The 22,266-nt window shown below is 41.8% G+C and overlaps 1 protein-coding gene across 9 annotated transcripts in view; it reads left to right on the forward strand.

Annotated features, from left to right (window-relative positions):
* The window catches only part of DHX40 (DEAH-box helicase 40), a 58,085-nt gene that overhangs the window by 16,967 nt on the left and 18,852 nt on the right, over nucleotides 1-22,266 (forward strand). For 4 of the 9 annotated variants that reach the window (XR_012155360.1, XR_012155361.1, XM_073315182.1 and 1 more), the window contains exons 1-5: nucleotides 14,143-14,250; nucleotides 18,355-18,562; nucleotides 18,924-19,069; nucleotides 19,960-20,079; nucleotides 21,933-22,163. Coding sequence is in view for 7 of the 9 variants with exons in the window: in XM_073315182.1 (XP_073171283.1) it covers nucleotides 14,149-14,250; nucleotides 18,355-18,562; nucleotides 18,924-19,069; nucleotides 19,960-20,079; nucleotides 21,933-22,163 (807 nt within the window). In the remaining 2 variants the exon portion in view is untranslated. Of the gene's footprint in view, nucleotides 1-14,142; nucleotides 14,251-17,363; nucleotides 17,439-17,471; nucleotides 17,542-18,354; nucleotides 18,563-18,923; nucleotides 19,070-19,926; nucleotides 20,080-21,932; nucleotides 22,164-22,266 lie in introns of those variants that run through there. The other 5 variants (XM_073315185.1, XM_073315184.1, XM_073315187.1 and 2 more) reach the window with 5 other exon arrangements.

Raw genomic sequence — 22,266 nt, forward strand, 5'->3', positions numbered from 1 at the left:
GCCGTGATATAAGTAAAGCACTCAAGTAAATGCTTACCTTTTAAGTTGGAACTACTTGTGTGCTTAAAGTTAAGCTAGTGCTTAAGTGCTGTACTCGTGGGGCTGGAACAATTTGTTCAGTGGGGGGTACTGAGAGCCATTGAACCAAACTGTAAACCTTGTATATGATGGAAACCACTTCAAGACTGGGTGCGGCAGCCCCCCTAGTTCCAGCACCTAGGGCCGTACTGGATCAGAGTCTTGGTGCTCAACCCCTTGCAAGACTGGGCTTTAAACACCGAATATAAATAGGCAGATCCTTGCTTAACTATCCTGACTTCTCTTCTCACATCCTAGCAAATTAAGGTTCAGGTCATTCATTATTAAAAGATATCGCCCTGAGCCTAAATAAAGAGGGTTAAAATGGTTGTGAATAAGGGCAGGAAGAATTAGCAGTGAATGGAGTTTTAAAAGTTGGAAGGGTTAACAATTCAGAGTGGTGCTGGGAAGGCCTGGGCACAGATCCCATCCTTTGTTAGAGAGATCTGTGTGTGTGCAACACCCACATATTGCTTTTGGAAAATTTACCCCCAAGAGCGCTGGGTTTTACAACTTAGCAAAAAAATGTGCCTGAAGAAACATCTGTTTCCCAGATCAAACCTAAGGTACACAGAGCTATGTCTGAGCCTTGGCACAGTGACCCTCACGCTCTTTGGGATGCAGTCTTATTACCTGACATGTGTATAATTGCAATGGATTCTCAGGGTTCTGCTTGGAGGATTTTTCGTCCCCCCCAGCAGGATCTAATTGATTGATTGATTGCGTGTGTGTTGGACTCAGCATGTAAAAATATCCATTTATAAAATAAAACCGTCCTTGCATTCCCGAATGTTGAGAACATGTTTTAAGTCATGTGTTGAGGCTTTATCCCTCAGCCATGCAACCACCATGGCAGACTGACTTTAGACAGTACAATGGTAGAGGGCGTAATGATGGAACATGCTTAGAGAGGAACATGCAGATTCTAGATCTTGTACCCAATGAGTGAAAATGTGTCTTGTATAGCAGGACTAGCTAAACTGTGTCTGCAGATGGAAGGGACCCCATTAAAATGCATACTGCAGCATATGGCACGTTGCCTACTGAACCGGGCTACATAGAGTCTCAGAAGTTCTTTGATTATCTACTTAAGTCCAGTGTGCTTTGAGCTTTGTAAAGTGAGAGCTAATACACTGTATGTGGGTGACTGACAAATGGGTTAATCCTAAAACATGATGGGACAGATTCTGTGGGAAAGCTCCACTTGATTCAGTGGAGTTCCCCCAATTTTCACACCCACAGAGAATTGGGTCCATTGTTTCTGGAGACACAGGGATGCAGGATGGGGAAAGGAGGGGAGGAAAAGAGGGGATTTGGAGAACTGCAGTGAAATTGCCTTAAAGCAGTGAATAAAGATTACCTGGAATTCCTTTTCTTTATTAGAGTAGCTTCTCTAAATTGTGAATGCCACAAGCATTCAAATTAATGGTGCATATCCTCTGACATGATGCTAACAGCCAAATTGCTGGGTCCCAAGAAAGGAAATAATCCTGTACATATATATATTAAAAAAAAAACTAATGTACTGCAAATAAAGACTGGGGTAAATTATGCTCTACTTTCCTATGAGTGCAAAGGCAGAGTAACTTCTTTGTCTTCACTGGAGTTAGTGTGGATTCACGCTGGTGTAACTGTCAGCAGAATTTGACCCATTGGGCCTGATTGTCCTCTCACACCAGGTAGAACTCAGTGGACTTTGATGAAATTACTCCTGATTTGCACCTGTATAAGTGAGAAGAGTTTTGGACCCATTGTCTTTGCAACAGACGAAATACATTAGGAGATCATGGATCAGATAGTGGGCTTGTTTCTGATCTCATTTATACTGGTGTAAATCAGGAGCAACTTTATTTAAGTTGATGGAGTTACACTGGTTTTACACCAGTGTAAGTGGGATCAGAATCAGACCCACTGGTTTTGTGCCTATAATTACGTATTATGCATTGGGAACGAAATACTGAATACGTGCTTCTCCTTCCTTCCCCTTCTCTCCATTCTAACACTCTGTCTCTGTCTGATATCGTATTACTGTATCTAAGATCTGAACTGTGTTTGGGAACGTAGTCAGGGGCCCAATCCTTCAACATTTACTCATGGAGAAGGATTAGGCCTTATCATTTTTAGTACATCAAATTAATGTCATCTCAAGATCAGTGTTCTAGGCCCCCCCCCTGCTCCCAACTAAATCTCCCATTGATTGCAGTGGTGCAGCATTAAGCCCCAAGGTCTTGATCCAAAGTGCATTGAAGTCAATGGGAATCTTTCCATTGTTTTCAATGGGCTTTGGATCAGGCTGCTAATAAGGCAGGAATGCACTTTGATCAGACTGATCACAGCGATGAGAGAAGGGGGAGAGGGCACTTTTGAAAGAGCTGATGTTTAAAGAGTAAAAGGAAAAGTACATAGATCAGGTAGAGGAATTGAATTATTGCATCTGATTGTTTCCATCAACAAGAATTTATAGACTTTTAGTGGCTGTAAAGATATAATTATGCCTTTCCAAATTGGAATGAGAGGTATTTTATTGTTTGAGACACATTGTTTTATTTGTTTTTAGAAAGCCATAGGCCAAAAAGCTCCTAGCACAGTGCTCAGACACTGCTGACATTTATTATTGGCAGCACTGCTTCACTGAGTCTGCAAACAGCCTGAAACAACAGTTTTGAGAGGCCTGAATTGCCCCCACCTTATCTCAGCAGAGTGTTTAACTCTGAAGACTAACGATGACAATAGAATATTAATATTCGCTCCTTCACGTTAGAAACATCCAGACCTCCAAAACCTTCAATAGTGAATTTCAATAGATATTTATTTTAGAGAAGAAGGGTTAAATGGATACTTTACATCAATATCACTTAACTAGAAGCCAGTTAGAGAAGTTAAACCAGTGAAGGGTCTTCCCATACTACCTGCCATTAGGGTGTAACAGGGACAGATGACGAACGATACATATGGCCATTGGTGATTGACAGGATTGTGAAGGGGAAATATTCTCATATTGATGAAAGTGGCAGCAAGTGGGCAGAGATATATAGGAGATCAGTCTAAGCAATTATAATAGTCCCTTCCAGCCTTTTGTTGTTTGCAGTGTTTATTGTAGCCGTGTTGGTCATAGGATAGGAGAGAGACAAGGTGGGTGAGGTAATATCTTTTATTGGACCAACTTCTGTTGGTGGAAGCACAAACGCTTGTCCTTTCCATCAACAGAATTTGGCCCAATAAATGATATTACCTCACCCACTTTGTCTCCTTTTAGCCTTTACACCTATTAATCTGAATGGTTACAAACGCAGGGAAAAAATTGTAGTGTAGACAGGCCTAGCTCCAATGGCCCTGAATTCAGGGGAAATTGGGATCTTTGCAGCTTGGCGCCTTCTCTAGTCTCTTCACAGTTACCAGATGCAGAGCTATGTGGGCCTGGCGAGATGCAGTGTAATCCTTCCAGCAGTTCTTTCTATGAGGCTTTTTTTTGTAGGAGCCAAGGAGTCTGCATGCTATCTCCAATTATAAAGGAACCATTTAGGTTAATGTGTAATGGACTTGAAAGGATCTGAGTGGAAACCAGAGTGAAATCAGCTTGGAACAGCAGCAAAATCATAACACGGGGGAGAAAGCCCTGCACTTTTCCAATCTCTCATCATAATGTATGCAGACTGGTTGGCTCCTACTGTACAAGGTTTGTAAACTACTCAACTCTGCTAGTGAAACGTACAAGAGTGACAGGCTCCTCACTTGATTCACACACAAGATACAGCACAGACAGGTGCAATGCAAGCTTCTCCTATGACACACCTCTAGCATTGATACCTTGGTGTGATCTAGAGGGACTAGGTCTAGTGGAGAGAGGGGAGTTAATTCCTTGGCCTTTTTCCTGAGCCTGCTAGTGAAGGTGACAATTACGATGGAGGTTTTAGTGATGAGGACACTTATCCACTGGGAACGTAACTGACATTCTTCATCATTCCTCCCTCCCTCCCCCAAACCTCTATTCATTTCACATCTGCTATTGAACAGCTGTGAGATGGCAACAACTGCCATTCCTACCAACTAGGGCCCAAATCAAACCAGTGTCTGAGAAGCGAAAGGCTCTGTATCCTGTTAGCAACAATCCCCTCAACCATCCAACTTCCTCCCCTTGCCCTCCCAAGCTGCTATGCCTAAAGCATTTCAGATCATCTGCGGCAAGCATCTACTGCTCAAGTCCTTGGTATGTCAGAGAGAAATGTGAAAAACACATTAAAAGTGTCATGCTTTATCAATCGCTAAATTGTATGGGCGTTGCATTATACATTTCAAGGGTCATTGTAGAAAACAAGAGATTAAATTAATTTAGTACTCTGGCTTCAATTATCTGGATTTAAAATATAAAAGAGAGTCAAATCTGTTTGTAAATAAATATGCTGCCTGCCTGGTTATAAACTACCAGTACCACAGATTAGATACCTGTCACAGAGATTTGGGTTAAAACCCAGAGAGTTTTTTTGCTCCTGTTACTAGGATCATCCTGCTGTCATATGGATGTTGTAGCTCACTACTCCCACATTGTATTTCATCACTGAGTACAAAACTTCATGGACAATATGATCTGCAGTGCCAAACTAGTTATAGAAACAAAGAACATTATCAGTAAGGCCTCGATTCTGCAAGGAGGTGAGCACCATCACTTGGAGACACTCCTGATTTATATTGCTTTAAGTGAGAACCTAGTAGGACTTTCTGGCTACTGTGCTTCTCAGCCTAATTAAGAAAGGGATGAAATCCTGATAATCAGAGGTCAGTATTTTCAGACACAAAGTAGGCATGCAAATTCCTCGAGGGGAGGGACTGTCACTTTTTATTATCTGTGTATGTGTGTATTGTGACCAGCACAACAGGGCCCTGATCTCTGATGGGAGCCTGTGGTCGCTATCACAGTCCAAAAAGTAATCCGCAAAATAGCACTCAAGTGTAATAAATGTGATGGATGGATTTGTATGATGACCTGTGATGGAAAGATAAAAGTAACTGGCTGCGGGATAGGACTAGCTGGCTCAAGGGGTTGCTAATTGTTGTGATTTATACTGCAGTAGCACCAAGGGGCCCCTATCATAGATCAGGGTTCCGGTGTGCTAGGTGCTGCAGAAATGCAGAACAATAAGAAAGTCACTGCCTCGAGGAGTTTACAATCTAAGTATTTAGATATGAAGTCCCTCACTTATGGATCATTCTTTAATTCCTAATGGACAAACATCTGCACCCCAAAAACCACCATCACAAGTGACAACCACATGGTAGTGTTAGAAGAGAGACATGGAAACTGAACTCCTGTCTCAATAGCTAGCTGTGGACCCTTTAGCTCAGGGTTGAGCGTTCCGTGGCAAGGCACCGTGGAGGGATGCTGGCACTGCTCTTGGCTGTGCTCTCTCTGTTCTGAGGACTTCACGTTAAACTTACTTTTTCACTAATAAATTCTAATCCGAATTGAAATGGGATACCTTTTTTCTTTGGTCAGGTGAGGACCCAAGAAGCTGCATTTTGACCTAGTATTGTGACTAAAGTATAGGTTGGAAGGAGAGACCGGAAATTAATTAGAGTAATCGCTGTGAGAAATGATGAAAGGAGGGCTCTGCTGCAAAAAGCCTGGTTAAAAATCCCATGAATTGTCCACAGGCCAGTGGTAGCTGAAGAAAAGAAAATCTGATGATAAATGTTTTGTTATGCTTTTGAACAGACTATAAAACAGAATGCTATCGAATCCCTAGTGTGTGGGCTAGTGATTTAAAAAACTCTGCACACCCTGTACTGAACAAAAGGAAAAGTACCTCTCCAAGAGGGATGGAATACCAGCAGTCAATAACTTAATTTTAAGATATTATGAATCAATTTACTGGAGCGTATCCACTACTTCATCTAAATTAAACATTCCCCTCAAAGTGCAGGGAAAGTGGGGGGAAAGGTTTCAGACAATTGTCAACAAAGCAATTCATCTTGGTGTTGTCTCCATATCAGAGATATTTAAAGCCCATATTGAGTGATATCATTAGGCAAAGATAGAAAACACCCAAATACCCAATCTTGGAGGATATCTGCTATACCAGAGGAGGAGGACTTGAAGGAGAATTTCTTATAGTAAATGGCATTGTCACAGTTGGGAGAAAATATGATTTGAACCTATGCATTTCAAAGAGACCTACATCAGGGGCATTTGATCTTTGTCTGAAGGAGGGCTTTGTTTGCAGTTTGCTGGGAACCCAAGGGTCACACTGAGGACCTGACCTTGACAGGCGTTAGGTGTCTCCTGTAGGACCCTATAGGCTCTTAGATATAATAGTGAGGAGGCAAATATCAGAACTACGTTTCATTTCCTACAGTCATGGTTTGTGTTAATCAATAGTGCTGTATCTTGTGATAGTTTTAACCATGTGTCATTGGGTTCAAGGTGCCTTGTGCCAAACACAGAACAGGCTACTTAGTTATTCTCTAACTTGGATTGATACAGAAATTATTCTAACAAAGGCTAATGTTATCCCAAGTACACTTGTCTTGGTGGTGAAAGACCGGAGTCATGTCCGGTTATTCAAACACTCAGCAAGCGCACTTTAACTTCAATCGGCACCTCTCAGGATTCGATACCTGGTTTGCATCACATAGAGCAGACTACAGTCACTGTCTTTTGAATACGGAAGTTCAGTCATTGGGCCATGATTCCAGTGTGTTTAAATACTTTGCTGAACTTGGGCTTTGGAACATTGGATGCTAGGGCCTGTAGTTTCTATGTTAATCCCTTATGAAACCTGTGGGCTGCATCTCAGTTCTAAAAATTTGGCTCATCACAACCTGCATTGTAGAGCACAGATCTCTGTCAGTTCAAATGCAATGCCTCGGAGGCTACCTTGGTTTAAATAAAGACATGGACCTCTTGAATAATACTCATTCATCAGACACAACATTGGAAAGCCAAAGAAATATCTTGTACCTACTACAGAAAAGTGCATTTGTCAGAATAACTCAAAAATATTGTTCACAGTACAAGAGAACCAGACCATGGCCTTCTGAATCCAGACTGAGATGTCAAGAGACAAAAGTTCTGTCAATAGTAAACTATGGGAGAGAATGTAAGGGCCTAAGACTCCAGCAGGAAATTAAATATATGCAACAATCACCAAACTGGGAAAACTAAATGTAATTTTAAAAAGACTCATTATTAACAATCAGCTCAGATTCTGCCATATGGAATAGAATAATTAAACTGCACGTGATCAATTACCTTAATGCACTTTACCACTGGTATAATACTCTCTACTGGATCACTCTCTGATTAATGTTGCTGTAATTTTGGTCCCCAATTACTTTAGGCTACCTTCTAGAATAAGGGACTGATCCTGCTGCCCTTACTGAGGTGATCAGTCTCTAGAGGCAAAGATTTCAATGTGGCTGTTTAACTGGGGAGATCTAGGTGTGCATATGGGAGCCCCAAAGAGCCACAACTCAAACAAATGGCTAGTGTTCATCCAACCACTAACTTAATATGTAGGGCGAAAAAGGAGCACCCACTGTTGGACCAAGACACTTCCTACAAGAATACCTGGACTATTTAAAAAAATTAAAATAGCCAGATATTAAAAGCGGGGAAGTATTCTTCAAATACTTAAAAGCTCTCTTCAAATATCGGCAATTTTACAGGCCTATCGTGTGCAAAATCCCAAAGCAATTTAGGATCTAGCCTGAAATCCTTATCTCCCTTGGGAGCCATTGCAAAACATGCAAGACACAAAGCCTCAAGACAATGATAATTGATAAGGAAATAATAATTACTTATTATTATGAGATATGTGTATATGGAGCTGTGCAATAGCTCACTTGTGCCACATACCAGGATTCTGGCCTGAAAGAGCCTCCAATCTAAGGGCTCAATCCATGATGTGAAAAGCACCTCCCAGCTCCTATACACTTGAGTGAGATAGGCACAGAGTACCATGTGAGAGTGGATGCTATACAGACCAAACACAATGTGACAGATGGTCCTTATAGTGGGAATAATGAAGTCTGTAGCTAAGCTAAAGAGTTGGAGCTGAGTGAATAATGTGTTTTAATATAGTCAGGAGATTATCCACACTGAAAGACCATAAGAGCCCTTAAGAATGAATGGAAGGCGACTCCTCTCTAAACAAAGGCAGCACATTAACTAAATGCAGTTATAACAGGTTCCATTAAAAAAATCATTAGCTTATGTGGGATCTGGGGAAACATTGTAAACTTGCTTTTTAACATAAAGGCTTTGGGTGGGGACCTTTACAGTTCCACACTTAATTTTCTATTACACATTGCACAAAATGTATTAAATAATTAATGGGTATGTTCTGTGTTAAGGGGAACTGTCCTGCCAAATCCCAGTCACACTAAGTGGAAGAGAATAGATCTGCCTCTACCCTCTTTATGGTCTTTCAAGTTAAAGGACAGGTACAACGTTTTTCTGATAACACCAACTTTTGTTTCCCAGGGAAGTTTAAAAATCTGCTCAGTTTACCGTTGCTATATTTTGTTTTACTTGGAATTCCGATTCTTCTAGAACCCTCCCCTGGAGTAAGATCTGTGGCTTTGTATAATTGTTTGCATATAAGGATATTTCAGACGTATGTGTAGTTCCTTGCATTGGAGGATCTTAAAGTGCTTCCCAAACATTAGTTAACCTTTCGTTCTTGGCATGCATTTTCAGTAAACATCCACAAAGCTAATTCATTAGCCACCTTCGAATCCCTCCTCAAACCTCCTTTGCCACGATGCTCACTAAAAACTTGATAACAGCTAGGCTGCTTGGGAGCTGCCTCTCATGCTGACCAATATTCTCTCATTGTTGACTTATATTCCCCCATCTGTCTGTATCCATCTATTACCTCTTCTTTTTATACTAAGATTGTAAACTCCTTGGGACCGGGACCATCTTTTTGGTTCTGTGTTTGTGCAGCACCAAACACAATGGGGTCTTGGCCCATGACAAGGGCTCCTAGGTATACAGTAATACAAATAGTAAATAATAATGAAACTTAAATCATCCTTGTGTATTGTATCCATTTTATTGATGGGGAAACTGAGGTATAAAGCAGTGGATTGATTTGTCTAGGGCAGGGGTAGCTAATTATTTTTGTCAAGGTACAAATGTCTTGATCAATGTATAATCAAGGATAGACTCCAGAGAACATAATAATAACAAAACAACAACAACAATAATAATAAGTAAAAGGATTGTGGGGTCTGTTCAAAAGTGTCTGGCCTGCAGTCCACTTATTAACTACCCCTGGTCTAGGGCCTCACAGTGAGTGGCAGAGCTGGGAATAGAACCCAGGAGTCTTCCTTGCTCTAGTCATTAGACAACTAACACTATGTGTCCTATTAATTGAGCATTGTACTATAAATCTCAGGATTCATCACGTATAAGGCTGGCATCTTAAGAAACAAGGGTGTGTTGCTCTGAATTCTCTAGCAGAGTGGCTTTGGTAGAGATGGGCCTCAGGGTAGAGATGGGTGATTAACCACTAGAATAAACTACCAAGGGAAGTGGTGGATTCTCCATCTCTTGATATTTGCAAATCAAGTCTGGATGCCTTTTGGGGACATATGCTTTCGTCAAACAAAAGTTATTGGCTCAATACAGGGATAACTGGGCGACATTCTCTGGCCTGTGATATACAGGAGGTCAGACTAGATGACAGAATAATCCTTCTGGCCTTAAACTTTGAGAATATATCATATAAAATATTTGGCCATAGACCACTGAGCACACCTATGTCACTGTACAAATAACAGCAGTACTTTGTTTGCATACAAAACTTTTCATTTATTAAATAATAGTAGTAATAATAATGTGGAAAATTCCACAAGCTCAGTCTAAGGGGAATTATTTGAAGGGCTTCTGCCTCTGTGACAAGACCTAATCTTTTCTGTGGATCCCTTTAAATGGTAAACGAAACTTGTAAAGCTATAGGATTATATTACAGACCCACTGGCATGTACCGTACCAAACATTATGCTGCTTATCCCCAGGGATGCTGAAGGGGTCGTGCACAAGGAAAAGAAGGAACGAGATACAACTGTTTGCTTGGCAAATCATGGACAAAATGAATGAGCGGCTATTCAGAGGGGACCCACTAGACAGGCCTGCTTCTTTTTACAAGGATGCACAAAGCCACCAGTCTCTAGTGACAAAGTCCCTTAAAGCACTTTAATCTCAGCTGTCTAGCTGCCAGGCCAGCTCTGAACACAGAGGACAACATCTCAAAACACAGTAGCTTGAGGGACAGCAGCTAAGATGCTGAAGGAAAGAAAGAGCTTAAGAGGGCAATCAGTATGTGAAGGTTCCCAGCGTAATGCAGGATTAGTAGAAAGAAAATGGACTGCCCATTAAAATTCATGAAGACACACAATTTAAGCCTCATGAATAACAGGACTGCAATTATGTAGGGTCAGGGTTTTTTTCAGGGCCACAGAGAGAAATGAAGTCATTAACATGATGTGTGTGTGGCTGCCATGTGCTCCCCTTTTGTTGCTGGATGCTCAGACAGACCTATTAAGTGTTCTGGGTAACCCTGGGGAATTGGTCATAATGGCAGTAAAGCGGGAGGGGCTTTGTGACCTGACTACATAGTGTGTCTGATGGAAAGTTGAAAATTAAGAGCAAAAATGTTGCTGCGAGTGAGGATTTATTTTAAATGTATTTTATTGGGAGAAAAAGCCAAGTCCATAATATTATTGTCAGTCACTGACAATACTGGCTGTCCAGAGTACAGTGTACTACTGATACCTTCCTCTTAAGAGGCTGCAGGTATGACTTGTGATTAAGACCCTGGACTGGGACTCAGGAAATCTTGGTTCAGATCCCCACTCTGCCAAAATTTTTCTCTGTGACGTTGGGAAAGTCACTTAATTGCTCTGTGCCTCAGTTCCCCATCTGTAAAATGTAGGTAACAACTAAATATTTCACAAGGGTGATGAGGATGCAATAATTAATGGCCTTGAGGTGCTCACACATTATGGTGATAAGTGACATATGTATTCTTATATTAGATTAACAGATCCCATATTAGCTCTCTTCTTAATTAAGATACATCTAACAGTCCCTTCAAAACGAAGGCAAGGGAGGGAGGTAGTGGAAAAGAGGTAAGTGATCCTTTAATCACAATGTGCAACGAGGGCTGTGAGATCTGCAGAATTTTGAGCACCCATTCAGGTCTGTTGAAAAAAAGTTGCAATGTCTGTCATGCTGTCCTTTCCCAAAGGGATTCTGAATCTCCTCTTGCATCTGTTGAATGAAAGGATGCCAGGGTTCTGACTTGTACTTTTTGCTGCCAAAAAGGTTACTGTGTGAAGTGGATATCCCTACTTTATATGCTGCAGAGATGCTCACATCAAAATGTCCAGCGCAGGGAATTGGACAGTCCATTTCTAGTTTGGCTGTCACGGGGGTATATCTCAGGGAGAATCACTGATTTTTTTCATCTCAGACTGACTGTCATTTAGAAGGGATCATGTACTAAAGGCAGACTATCAACCTTATTATAAAATATGAATGGGTCAGTACAGATTTTTGTCAAAAACTTGGCAACATCTAGACTGTTCTAAACACAATAATAGAGTACGTGTCAGGCAGTTTTGAAGCATTTGCGGGGAGTTCTATTTAGCAATATGTAGTGGGTCTGATAAGATGGGAAGACAGGGACCAAGGAACTCAGATATCATAGTGACAAGGGAGGTATAAATGTCTAATGAGAAATGTTGCTGTCATTTACACTGGTGTGAATCTACAATGATTCCACAGACTTCAATGGACTTTCATCAGATTTACATCAATGTAACTGAAAGTGGAATGTATCCCACTTTTCATGAGGCAAGTGTGTCCTGCTGGTTTTCTACAGAGATTTCTTTACCAGTGTCTTGCTGCCAGATACTCTTAAGTTCTTCCCACTGTGGGGTGGTAGGTGTAGCAGAAAGGGGCCCAATTTATGCCACTCAGGCAAACTAAATGAGCCTAAAAGGGGCATAAGTAGCCTCTTGAATAAATCCATGCTCAGGCAGTCTCCCTGGCTCATGTGTAGCCAACATAAAGGCTCATGCCACCCCTGCTCCATGTGCCCAGCTAATTGTGTGTGGCCAGACCACTCTGCTCTACAAGTGTTTATTGCTTTTCAGAGTCCACAGGGGGCAGTGGGAAATACCATGTAAGTTTTATAAGAGACCTGAGCGTCCTCTGATTTGCACCAGTGACCAAGCAGGCCTCTGGCTCCCCAGAATATTGGCATCACAAAGATTGATTAGGGCCACTTTTTTGCCTCCCCTTGTCCCTGTAGCAACTGCAGGACTGGAGTAACTGAGACTTGGGCCCAAGGATTTTGTATAGGCCAAAAATAAGAGCTCTTTTGTGAGGAGCGTTTCTTATCTAGTTATTTTCCTGTTAGTGGGTATATGGTTAAGTCACAGCTCTGGTGCAGTCTATTGGGAATTGGAAGCCTAGGTAAATTATTGATTCTTTTGCTCATTTGATAAGGAAATCAGAAAAGGGATAAGATCTAATATGCAAGGATATCTTCAAAACTTATGACTAGTTGAGGTGCAGGCCTGAAAAGTACCTAATACCTTTCATTACTGCAGGTATAGAAAAACTAGGATTTGAAGAGAACATAACATGCAGGATTGGGACAGGAGGGCCTGGTTCTATAACCATTACTCATTCTGAGAAGCACTCATAGATTCTAAGGCCAGAAGGAACCATTGTGATCATCTTGTCTGACCTACTGATTCAGTCTCTGCCTTCAATGGGTCTCAACATATGAACACAGTCTACTCAGTGCAAAGACTGAAGAAAAAGCCCCATGTCCCCATCTGTAAAAGGAGACAATATTTAGTAACTTCATAATGGGGTTTGGAGGCAAAAATTGTCTGTTTGTAAAGCACTTTGAGTTCCTCGTTTGAAAGTGCTATAGAACTGCAAAGTATTATAAGATAGGTTTCAGAGTAACAGCCGTGTTAGTCTGTATTCGCAAAAAGAAAAGGAGTACTTGTGGCACCTTAGAGACTAACCAATTTATCTGAGCAAAAGCTCATGCTCAAATAAATTGGTTAGTCTCTAAGGTGCCACAAGTACTCCTTTTCTTTTTATTATAAGATAAACTCAGTGAAAAATAGTGTGATGCTCTTGGAAAAATTCTACAAATAATACTGTGTCTGGAGCAACCATCCTCCATTAGGGATACAGATCTTTTTGAGTAATGTTGCTGACTCATAGCTAGTGACACAAAGGATGGGTATTAACATAATAGACTTGAAATTAGACGAAGGTTTCTAACCATCAGAGGAGTGAAGTTTTGGAATAGCCTTCCAAGGGAAGCAGTGGGGGCAAAAGATCTATCTGGCTTTAAGATTAAACTCGATAAGTTTATGGAGGAGATAGTATGATGGGATACCATGGTTTTGGTAATTAAATATTCATGGTAAATAGGCCTAATGGCCTGTGATGGGATGTTAGATGGGGTGCGATCTGAGTTACCCAGGAAAGAATTTTCTGTAGTACCTGGCTGGTGAATCTTGCCCATATGCTCAGGGTTTAGCTGATCGCCATATTTGGGGTCGGGAAGGAATTTTCCTCCAGGGCAGATTGGAAGAGGCCCTGGAGGTTTTTCGCCTTCCTCTGTAGCATGGGGCACGGGTCACTTGCTGGAGGATTCTCGGCTACTTTAAGTCTTTAAACCACGATTTGAGGACTTCAGTAGCTCAGACATAGGTGAGAGGTTTTTCGCAGGAGTGGGTGGGTGAAATTCTGTGGCCTGCGTTGTGCAGGAGGTCAGACTAGATGATCATAATGGTCCCTTCTGACCTTAGTAGCTATGAATCAGAAAAAGGAAAACTATTGACTATCTGAAATGAGGCTGGGTTATGTAAAACACCGGCTTATGTTAGGTTTGTCTGCAACCAAATTAAAGCTCAGGGATCTCTCTTCTTGTCAGCTCCCATATATGGAGATTCCGGGCTCATGATTATCCGTCTCTACTTGTTCAGTGTAATTAATAGATGTGGTTTTCTCTCCAGCCATTAGGGGATGCTATGTTCATCATGGAACAGACCATCTCTTCCAGAACAGGGACAGAGAAATTCCCCAGAAATTCCCCAGAGAGTTCACCTCTTGGAAGGTTGGTGATAAAACAGGTTTGTCCAGCTAAGGACTGAAATGTTTCCTGTATTCAACTATTTCTCTACTCAGCAGAAAGCAAAACACATTCATTGCTGTGTGTCCAGCACAATTCAGCTAGGGTAGGTGGCAGAGTAGCATTGTCCTCTTTCAGTGAGCAAATGTGCAGTGGTGTCTAAACCTAATCCCTAGGCCAAGAGCATTTTTTTCTAGCAAACCTGAAAACAAAAGTGCAACCCCACATAGCACATTTATTAGCATAGCAGCTATAAGGATGCGGATGCCATGTTATTAGTGGTTGGGGCAGGGAATTGTAGCTAGGATTCCTGGATTTTTTTCCCCAGCTCTGCCAAATTGCTGTTAGTACAGACCTCTTAATCTGTGTCTGTTTTCCCCATCTGCAAAACTGAAATAATATCTCAAGGCGTGTAATTCATTAATGTTTAAGCAGCATGAGATTCTCGGTTGAAAGGCACGATATACTGCAAGGACATAGTTCAAGACTGCCAAAGAGCTTGATTAAAACTAAACATGCCATCCCTAAGAGGGGGGAAAAAATCACCTCACCTGGTTCCATAAACTGTTACAGTGTAAAACTGCCTACACACAAAGTGCATGTAATGTGTGATTAAAATAAAACCTGTTAGGAAGAAAAAACATGTACAGATGAATATCACTTAATAAATTACCATCTTTAAAAATGTGCCAAGAAAATGCAATGATGGGATATTTGCAGACCTCACTGGGGAATAGTAAAACAGTTAATTTGAATGCTATTAGCAGAGTGAGTTACTAGTAGCAACATAACACTATCACATTAAGGTAATAAATTAGGTACATATGCATAAAATGAAGTCATAGCATATTGTGTATTGTCACATCCCATACTGTATCCTGAGTGAAGAGAACTATATATTGATTATACTAATTTAGATGTAAAACTGAATGTTTTTCATGCTCCCAGATGAACATTAAAATAATTTTGGGTAATTTCTGTAGAAGTTTTCAGGTAGATATGGAAGATTTATGGCTACTGAGTGTCTGAATATCTTGTAATCAAACATGGGAATATGAAAGCTGCAAGACAGAATGTTATGTGAACAATTTGTCCAAAGGTGACGAGCAATTTCTGTGCTACTGGCTAATAGATGAGTTTTTGTCATTGGATACAAATGGTTCACTGCACTGACGAACTGATCATAACAAGTGTGTATATGTTTGGAGGTGTCTAATGATGATGATATTTGGCAGCGATATAGCTTCAAAGTGCTTTGCAAACATTAACTAATCAGTCTTTGAAACTTTCTGTGAGCTACGTAGGTAATCTATGTAAATATTATCCCGATTTTTTCAGTTGGAGATACTGAAGTATTGAGGTTAAATGCCTTGCCCATAATGGCAAGGGGAGTCATTGGTGAGTGTAGGATTAGAACCTAGGAGTTTCTTGCTCCTAGTTCTGTGCTTATGCAATAAGAGACATTTACAATGTGGTACTCATCACTTATTTATCCCAGTGAGAGGTGAAACATTCTTAATGCACATAAACAGGGTTCTTAAAGACAGACTAAATCTTAGGATGTACATATAATTTCTGCATATCCTTTCTAACAATAGTGGATATATTGATGACTACCTTGATGAACGGAAGTGCCATCCAAACCCTTCTCTTCACCATGTTCAATCTTTTGATTACTGATTTTACTGTTTAAATAACATAGAAATCTTACTTTCAGTGGAAGCAATAATACTGCATTTACCTTTTACTTGGGGATTTGTGTTTTTTCCCTATAATCTTTAAATATAACTAGCTTGCCACCTTCTGGGCATATTGGGATTTACACACCAGAGTATCAAAACCAGAAAACATTCAGCAGAGGTTCTTGAATCAAAATAAAAACATCACAGGTGTGTGTTAAATTGTATTAAGCTGAAGGAGGCTTTTGATTTTGTTCAAATGGTCTTTGTTTCATCATATATTTAATGACAGGTTTCAGAGTAGCAGCCGTGTTAGTCTGTATTCGCAAAAAGAAAAGGAGTACTTGTGGCACCTTAGAGACTAAACAATTTATTTGAGCATAAGCTTTCGTGAGCTACAGCTTATGCTCAAATAAATTGGTTAGTCTCTAAGGTTCCACCAGTACTCCTTTTCTTTTTGCATATATTTAATATATTTAGAATATAGTTTTATTTACAACATAGTTAAGTTTGGAACTGTATTGTAATATTTCCAATTATGTTGTGACAATTTATTGTTTTTAGGGAAAGATTTTCCTATTAATGGGTCACTTGCAGGTAGTTTAAACACTCCCTGAACCTTTTTTATTTAATCAACAAGTGTTTCTTGTTATGATTTCAATTGTTCCCTATTGGATTTACAGCAAACATTGCAGCCTTTGGGCTAGTGGATGAGAACCAGAAAATGAAACCAGTTTGGAAGTGTGTATAAACAAACTAAAACAGGTTGCTGTATTCACATTCTCCAAGCTAAGTGAAATGCAAAAACCAGCGTCAACAGTGACCATGACAGTCTTTTGGTTTGAATAACCAGCTCTGTTGTTATTTAGGGACAAAGGTAACGGTTTAAGCAAAAGGGGGGACCTTATTCTCCCCAACCTTGCACCCTCCTTTTCACCTGTAACAAGTAGGGGTAAAGTGTTACTCTCTCAGCCCTGTGGGGTCTCATATTCACTTGGCATTGGGGTGGACGACTGGTGCAGGGCCCGGGGGGGGTCAGGGCCCTACTACATTTAATAGGGCAGCCTCCTGGCCTGTGCCCCTCTCCATGCTTTATGGCACCTATTCCTATACTGCCAGGGTGAGCTGTGGGGAGTCCTGAGCCGAAGCCGCCCCACTAGGCTGCGAGAGAGCAGAGCCCTGGGGCGGCGGAGCCCCCCGGGGCAGGGACCGTGTCCCGCAGCTCGTAGGGAGTGGAGACACTGGTGGGGGAAGAACGGGGCTCGGGGCAGGCCTGGGGCACCGAGTTGACCCTCAGCAGGGCGCAGGGGGTGTGTGGAGACCAGTGCAGGGGGGAGGGGCGGGGCTAGGAGATGAGGATGGGCACGGCCTGGGTAGGAGGGGGCGGGGTCACAACTTCCCCGGGCCTGCCCCATCTCCCCGGCGGCTGCAGCGCCCCCAAGTACCCACGGAACGTCATCAGCGCGCGCCGGGTTCCTACCCCGGAGGCGGGAGCGGCTGGAGTCAGGTGGTAGGTACCTGTGGCCAGGGTAGAGGGAGCCTCGCCCACTGCGGGCGGGGGGACCCACTCCTCATGGATACGGCGGCGTCGGGTGGCCCCTCCTAGCTCTGCTGTGGGCCTTGTGGGGAGTAATGGGGCCCCGCCCCGCCCCGCGTTACTGGGGCTTGGGGGAGGGGTGTCATGGTTTCTGTCCGCCCCCCTTCTCTCCCCTGGGGGTGGGGGGTTGGTGTTGTGTGTGTCATGGCTGCTGCCCGGCCCCCTCCCTCCCTCCCTCCCTCTACTGAGTGGTTGGGGGGGGGGTTAATGGTTCCTGCCCGGTCCCCTCCCTCCCTTCCCTGGTTACTGGGGGTGTCATGGCTCCTGCCCCGACCCTTCCCCTCCCTAGTTACTGGGGCTGGAGGGGGTGTCATGGATCCTGCCCAGCTCGCTCCTTTCCCAGGTTACTGTCTGTGTTTTGGGGATGAGTGAAATGGCACCTGCCCGCCCCCACCCCTCCCCTGGTTAATGGGTAATGTGGGATGGTGGGTTACATGTGGGCAGTGTACAAGCGTAGCTGTGTTCTCCAGTACACCGCTAGGTTTGAGCAGGGGCCATTTCATCCCCACAAACCCAGTGTTGTGGAGTTCAGTATTTGCACTAGTCATCCTAACTGAAGAGTTGTGTTGCCTCTCGTGTGAGACTCCAAGGTTGTGCTTTAGTGGGGTTGAATTCTGCTGTTGGGAAGCTGTCTGAAAAATGTCTTGAGCTGACTCCACCTTCTGCTAGCTCCTGAATTTCATCTCATTAGGATTAGTCTGAAAGAGGGCCTGTTTTTCTCTGTTTAATGTAATTGAAATAAAGAACACTTACTGTGTACTGTGATACAAATATCAAACATGCATGTAATTATAACATTGGGAGGTGTATTTATCTATCTGCACCACAGGAGAGCTCTCAAATTGTCGCCCCAATGGAGAGAAAATGCAGTTGCCGGAAGGAAAAAGACAAAGGAAACTCAGACTTCAGAGCCCTCCCTATTCACAGATACAGGCAGAAACTAGTTGACGCTGTCAGAGACAATTCATTTCTTATCGTGACTGGGGAGACGGGGAGTGGCAAAACTACCCAGCTCCCTAAGTATCTATTTGAAGAAGGTAACTATTTATTTTCTCCTTAATATGCTGTTGGTGAAGTCTAAAACCCTTCAGTTAGATGATACTCTTAATATACTCTTTAAAATTTAAGTAATTTTCTTGTTTCTTGCTCTCCTTTTTCCAGGAGGTCCACAAATGCTAGTCACTCTCCTCTCCAAAAATTGTTAGCAAAATAGATCAGGGAAAATATTTTAAAAATCTTTGACCAAAGATGATGTGTGTTGAACTTCACTGGTGAGTGAGAGGAGAGGGAGATACTAATCAGTGAAATCAGTCAGTGAAGACTTTAAAAATATATTAGCAACATTTAACCTACCACGAAGGTAATTCTTTGATGAAGCAATTTCTTTGCCTTTTGTAGGCTTTCTAAAGCATGGAGTGATTGGTGTGACTCAGCCACGCCGAGTAGCTACCATGTCTGTGGCTCAGAGAGTGGCTGAGGAGATGAACTCTTCACTGGGAAGCATAGTGGGATATCAGGTTCGCTTTGATGACTGCACCTCTGAGGTACGAGTTGAAGATTATTTTTTTAAAATAACATTAATAAATAATCTCTCTTAATGGAGCAAGATAAATCATTGCATTCTGGGCCCTATATAGTCTCTGTGAGGCACATCTCCATTTTAAAAGAGGTGACTGCAAGTGGTTCCATTTAATACAAATCAGGTGCAGCCCTTGAGTTCATGGCAAGTTGTCAATATGTAAAATAGAGCTATGTGTCAATACCTTTCAGTTAGGTTGTCCTTGAGCTACGTGCACATTTACATAAAGGTGCTTGTACAAAGTTTGGACGCTCATCATGATCTGTTTTGTGGGTTAGTTTAAATCTAAAATTGCTTTCTGCCATCCAGGATGTCTGTTTTAATTGCATTCTGTATGTGCATCTGTATCTGTGGTGGAGATGCAATCTTAGCAGTCTGAAATATGGCTCAAATCGATTTTAGATGCTGTTCATGATTTCATAGCATATTACAACTGAAGGATAGCCACAGAACCCACAAATTCTCATCGAGAAGGTTGTTTTTTAAACAGTCTGAATGTGCGTGGGGTAGGTGAATACTTAATTCTAATTACAAAATCACAGTTATTGGATTGTCATTAGGAGGTGATGATGAGATCACTCAATTTAGAAAAGAAGAAAAGGACAGCACAGATTAGAAATGTAGCACATTACAAATACAGTCCAGTATTTAAAACATTTCTTAAGTATTTCAGAAAACATAGCAAGTGTCTTTTGTGGCTATGGCTTAGTACGTTAATTATAGCATGTAAAGTCTCTCACTAACCTTGAAAAGTCTAAATCATCAACTTCAGTCTGTAGTCGCTTCTGATATGTGACTGTATGTAATGAAATCCATATCCAGGGCAATAACTGAATGGATGGTTAAACTATTCAGGGTACTGCAATCAAGTATATGACTGATGGCTGCTTACTGAGACAGATACTGGCAGACCTCCATCTTACCAAATACAGCGTCATTATACTGGATGAAGCCCATGAGCGGAGCTTAAGCACAGTGAGTTTTTCTTTATTTGACACACGTCATTCAGTATAACTAAAAAGAAACTTGCAGATCTGTTCTCTATAGGTTCTTATGCTGTACTCATCCCCTTAGTGTGTGAAGTGATGTGACTAACATCTGTCATTAATTTGTTCTCCCATTCCTTCTCCAAGGGGAGAAGTGTTTGCAGTGGAGTGTCTTGTTTTGGTCGGCTGGCTTTTTTTTATGAAAGTACATGTTGCTATGTATTTGTGAGAGAAGGCCAGGTCAAAGAAACACACCTCAGAATGGAAAGTGGTGAGAGTTGTGATGGTCCTTAGTTCCTGGAGGAGTTAATTCTGTTTAGTTCAGTTATAAGAGACTAAAAAGCTGGTCCTCTGCCCCTTGATAGCATCTTTCATTTTAAGGATCTCAAAGTGCTTTACGTGCTAACTAAACCTCCTGACCTTCCTGTGTGACTTACCATCATTTTACAGAAGTAATTGAAAGCTTTTAACTGAGTCATAGAATAGTTAAGTGATTTATCTAGAATCTCGTACAGTGAATTGTTGTCAGAAGTTAGACTAGAACCCAGGGGTCCTGACTCCTTTGCCCACTCTTCTAATAATTAAACGTGTTGTCCCCCTTATCTGCACCATCCAGATAGAGAAGGTCCATGTAGCATAGGCTGTTTTTTTTCTTCTTTGAATGCATTGAGGTTTACAGTTCGTATATGGGAGGTTGTAGGGCTTCTGTGTTTGCCTATTCAGTTTGGGTGACTGTCTCCACTGTTGTAATCTACTTATTCCTTCCTTTGGCTGTTGGACAATCCCCAAGGCCTTCTGGCTGGGAGTGAGGCTCTTCTCTGAAACCAATGGTCTTCTCTACTTCTGGTGTATTCTTATGACTTCACTACAGCATGAACTGGCTTCTTATTTACTGAATTTGCAACATCTGACAGTTTAAAGTCCCGTCAACACTCTTCCTGGCACTGTTAGCTGTTCTGTTCAAAAACAGCAGTCAAGCTGTCAGTTTTTCCAGCATGAAAGTTACTAGCAAGGTTCCACTGCACAAAGTGGATGGGAATTTTTTTTTAAACAAACATGCTAGGTGAAACCATGAGATTGGCTACTACCCAGCGTAGTTTGTAGCACACACGGTTTTGACATTTTTCTTTAATCCTGTTACAAGCATATTTTCATTGATACAGCTGCGGTTATCAATGTTGCAAAAAATATAACTATGTTCTGTCACTGTAAGTCCCAGTATTCTATTAAACTTTGGCATTAAATCAAAGGGATTAAACCAAAGCACATTTACACTTTACAAGTCTCTCCTGAGATGGGAGTGTGAGGGGGAAAGGGTTGCACTCTTCTGACAGTTAGCCTGTGGATCTGATTTTTTCCCACACCTCTCCCTACTTCAGTTTTTGGCATTTTTTTATTTAATGCATAATAACTGAGGAAAGAGACCACCTCTGAGTGCAGCACAAACACAAGGAAGTGCCATTTTCCTGTGGGGGAACTACTAACAAAAAGTGTTGGCACTGCTTTAAAAACAGTTGTCTTTTTGCAACTGAGGGGAGAATTAGGAATGAGAAGCAAGGTATTTTAGCTGTGTTGATTCAGCTTGCTGTTACAGAGCTGTGGAAAAAAACTTGGGTTTCTTTAAGCCTACTAAGCATTTTGTTGCTAAGCTTTAGAGAGCAACCAGAATATTTACAAGAAGGAAAAAACCTTTTAAAGCACTTGTGCCCCCAAAGCACATTGCTTAATTTTGTCCCATTTACCAGTAGCTCTGGGATAAAATCAACCCCTCCCCATGTATTTCAGTGGGCATTTGTATTCCAAAGAGTTGACTTGTGAAGGTAAGGTGACTCTTTCTTTCAGGACATTTTATTTGGCTTGCTGAAGAAACTATTCCAACAAAAGAAGCCTCCCAAGAGAAGGAAAGCCTTGAAGGTGGTGGTGATGTCAGCCACCCTGGAGGTAGACAAGCTCTCAGAGTTCTTTGGAGGCTGCACAGTGGTGGACATTCCAGGAAGGAATTATCCCATCAAGGAGATATTCTGCAGCCTGCTTGGCCCAAAGGATGCAGAAAGCTCTGCTTATGTTACAGAGGTATTGCTTATTTTCCTTTGCCTGTTTGCCATGTTCTCTCTGTTAGCTGTATGATGATGAGCTCTTAAAGAGCATTGGAGCTCATCTCTGCATGAAGAATTAA

The sequence above is a fragment of the Lepidochelys kempii genome, chromosome 17 (genome assembly GCF_965140265.1).
Source record: "Lepidochelys kempii isolate rLepKem1 chromosome 17, rLepKem1.hap2, whole genome shotgun sequence".
NCBI lineage: Eukaryota > Metazoa > Chordata > Testudines > Cheloniidae > Lepidochelys > Lepidochelys kempii.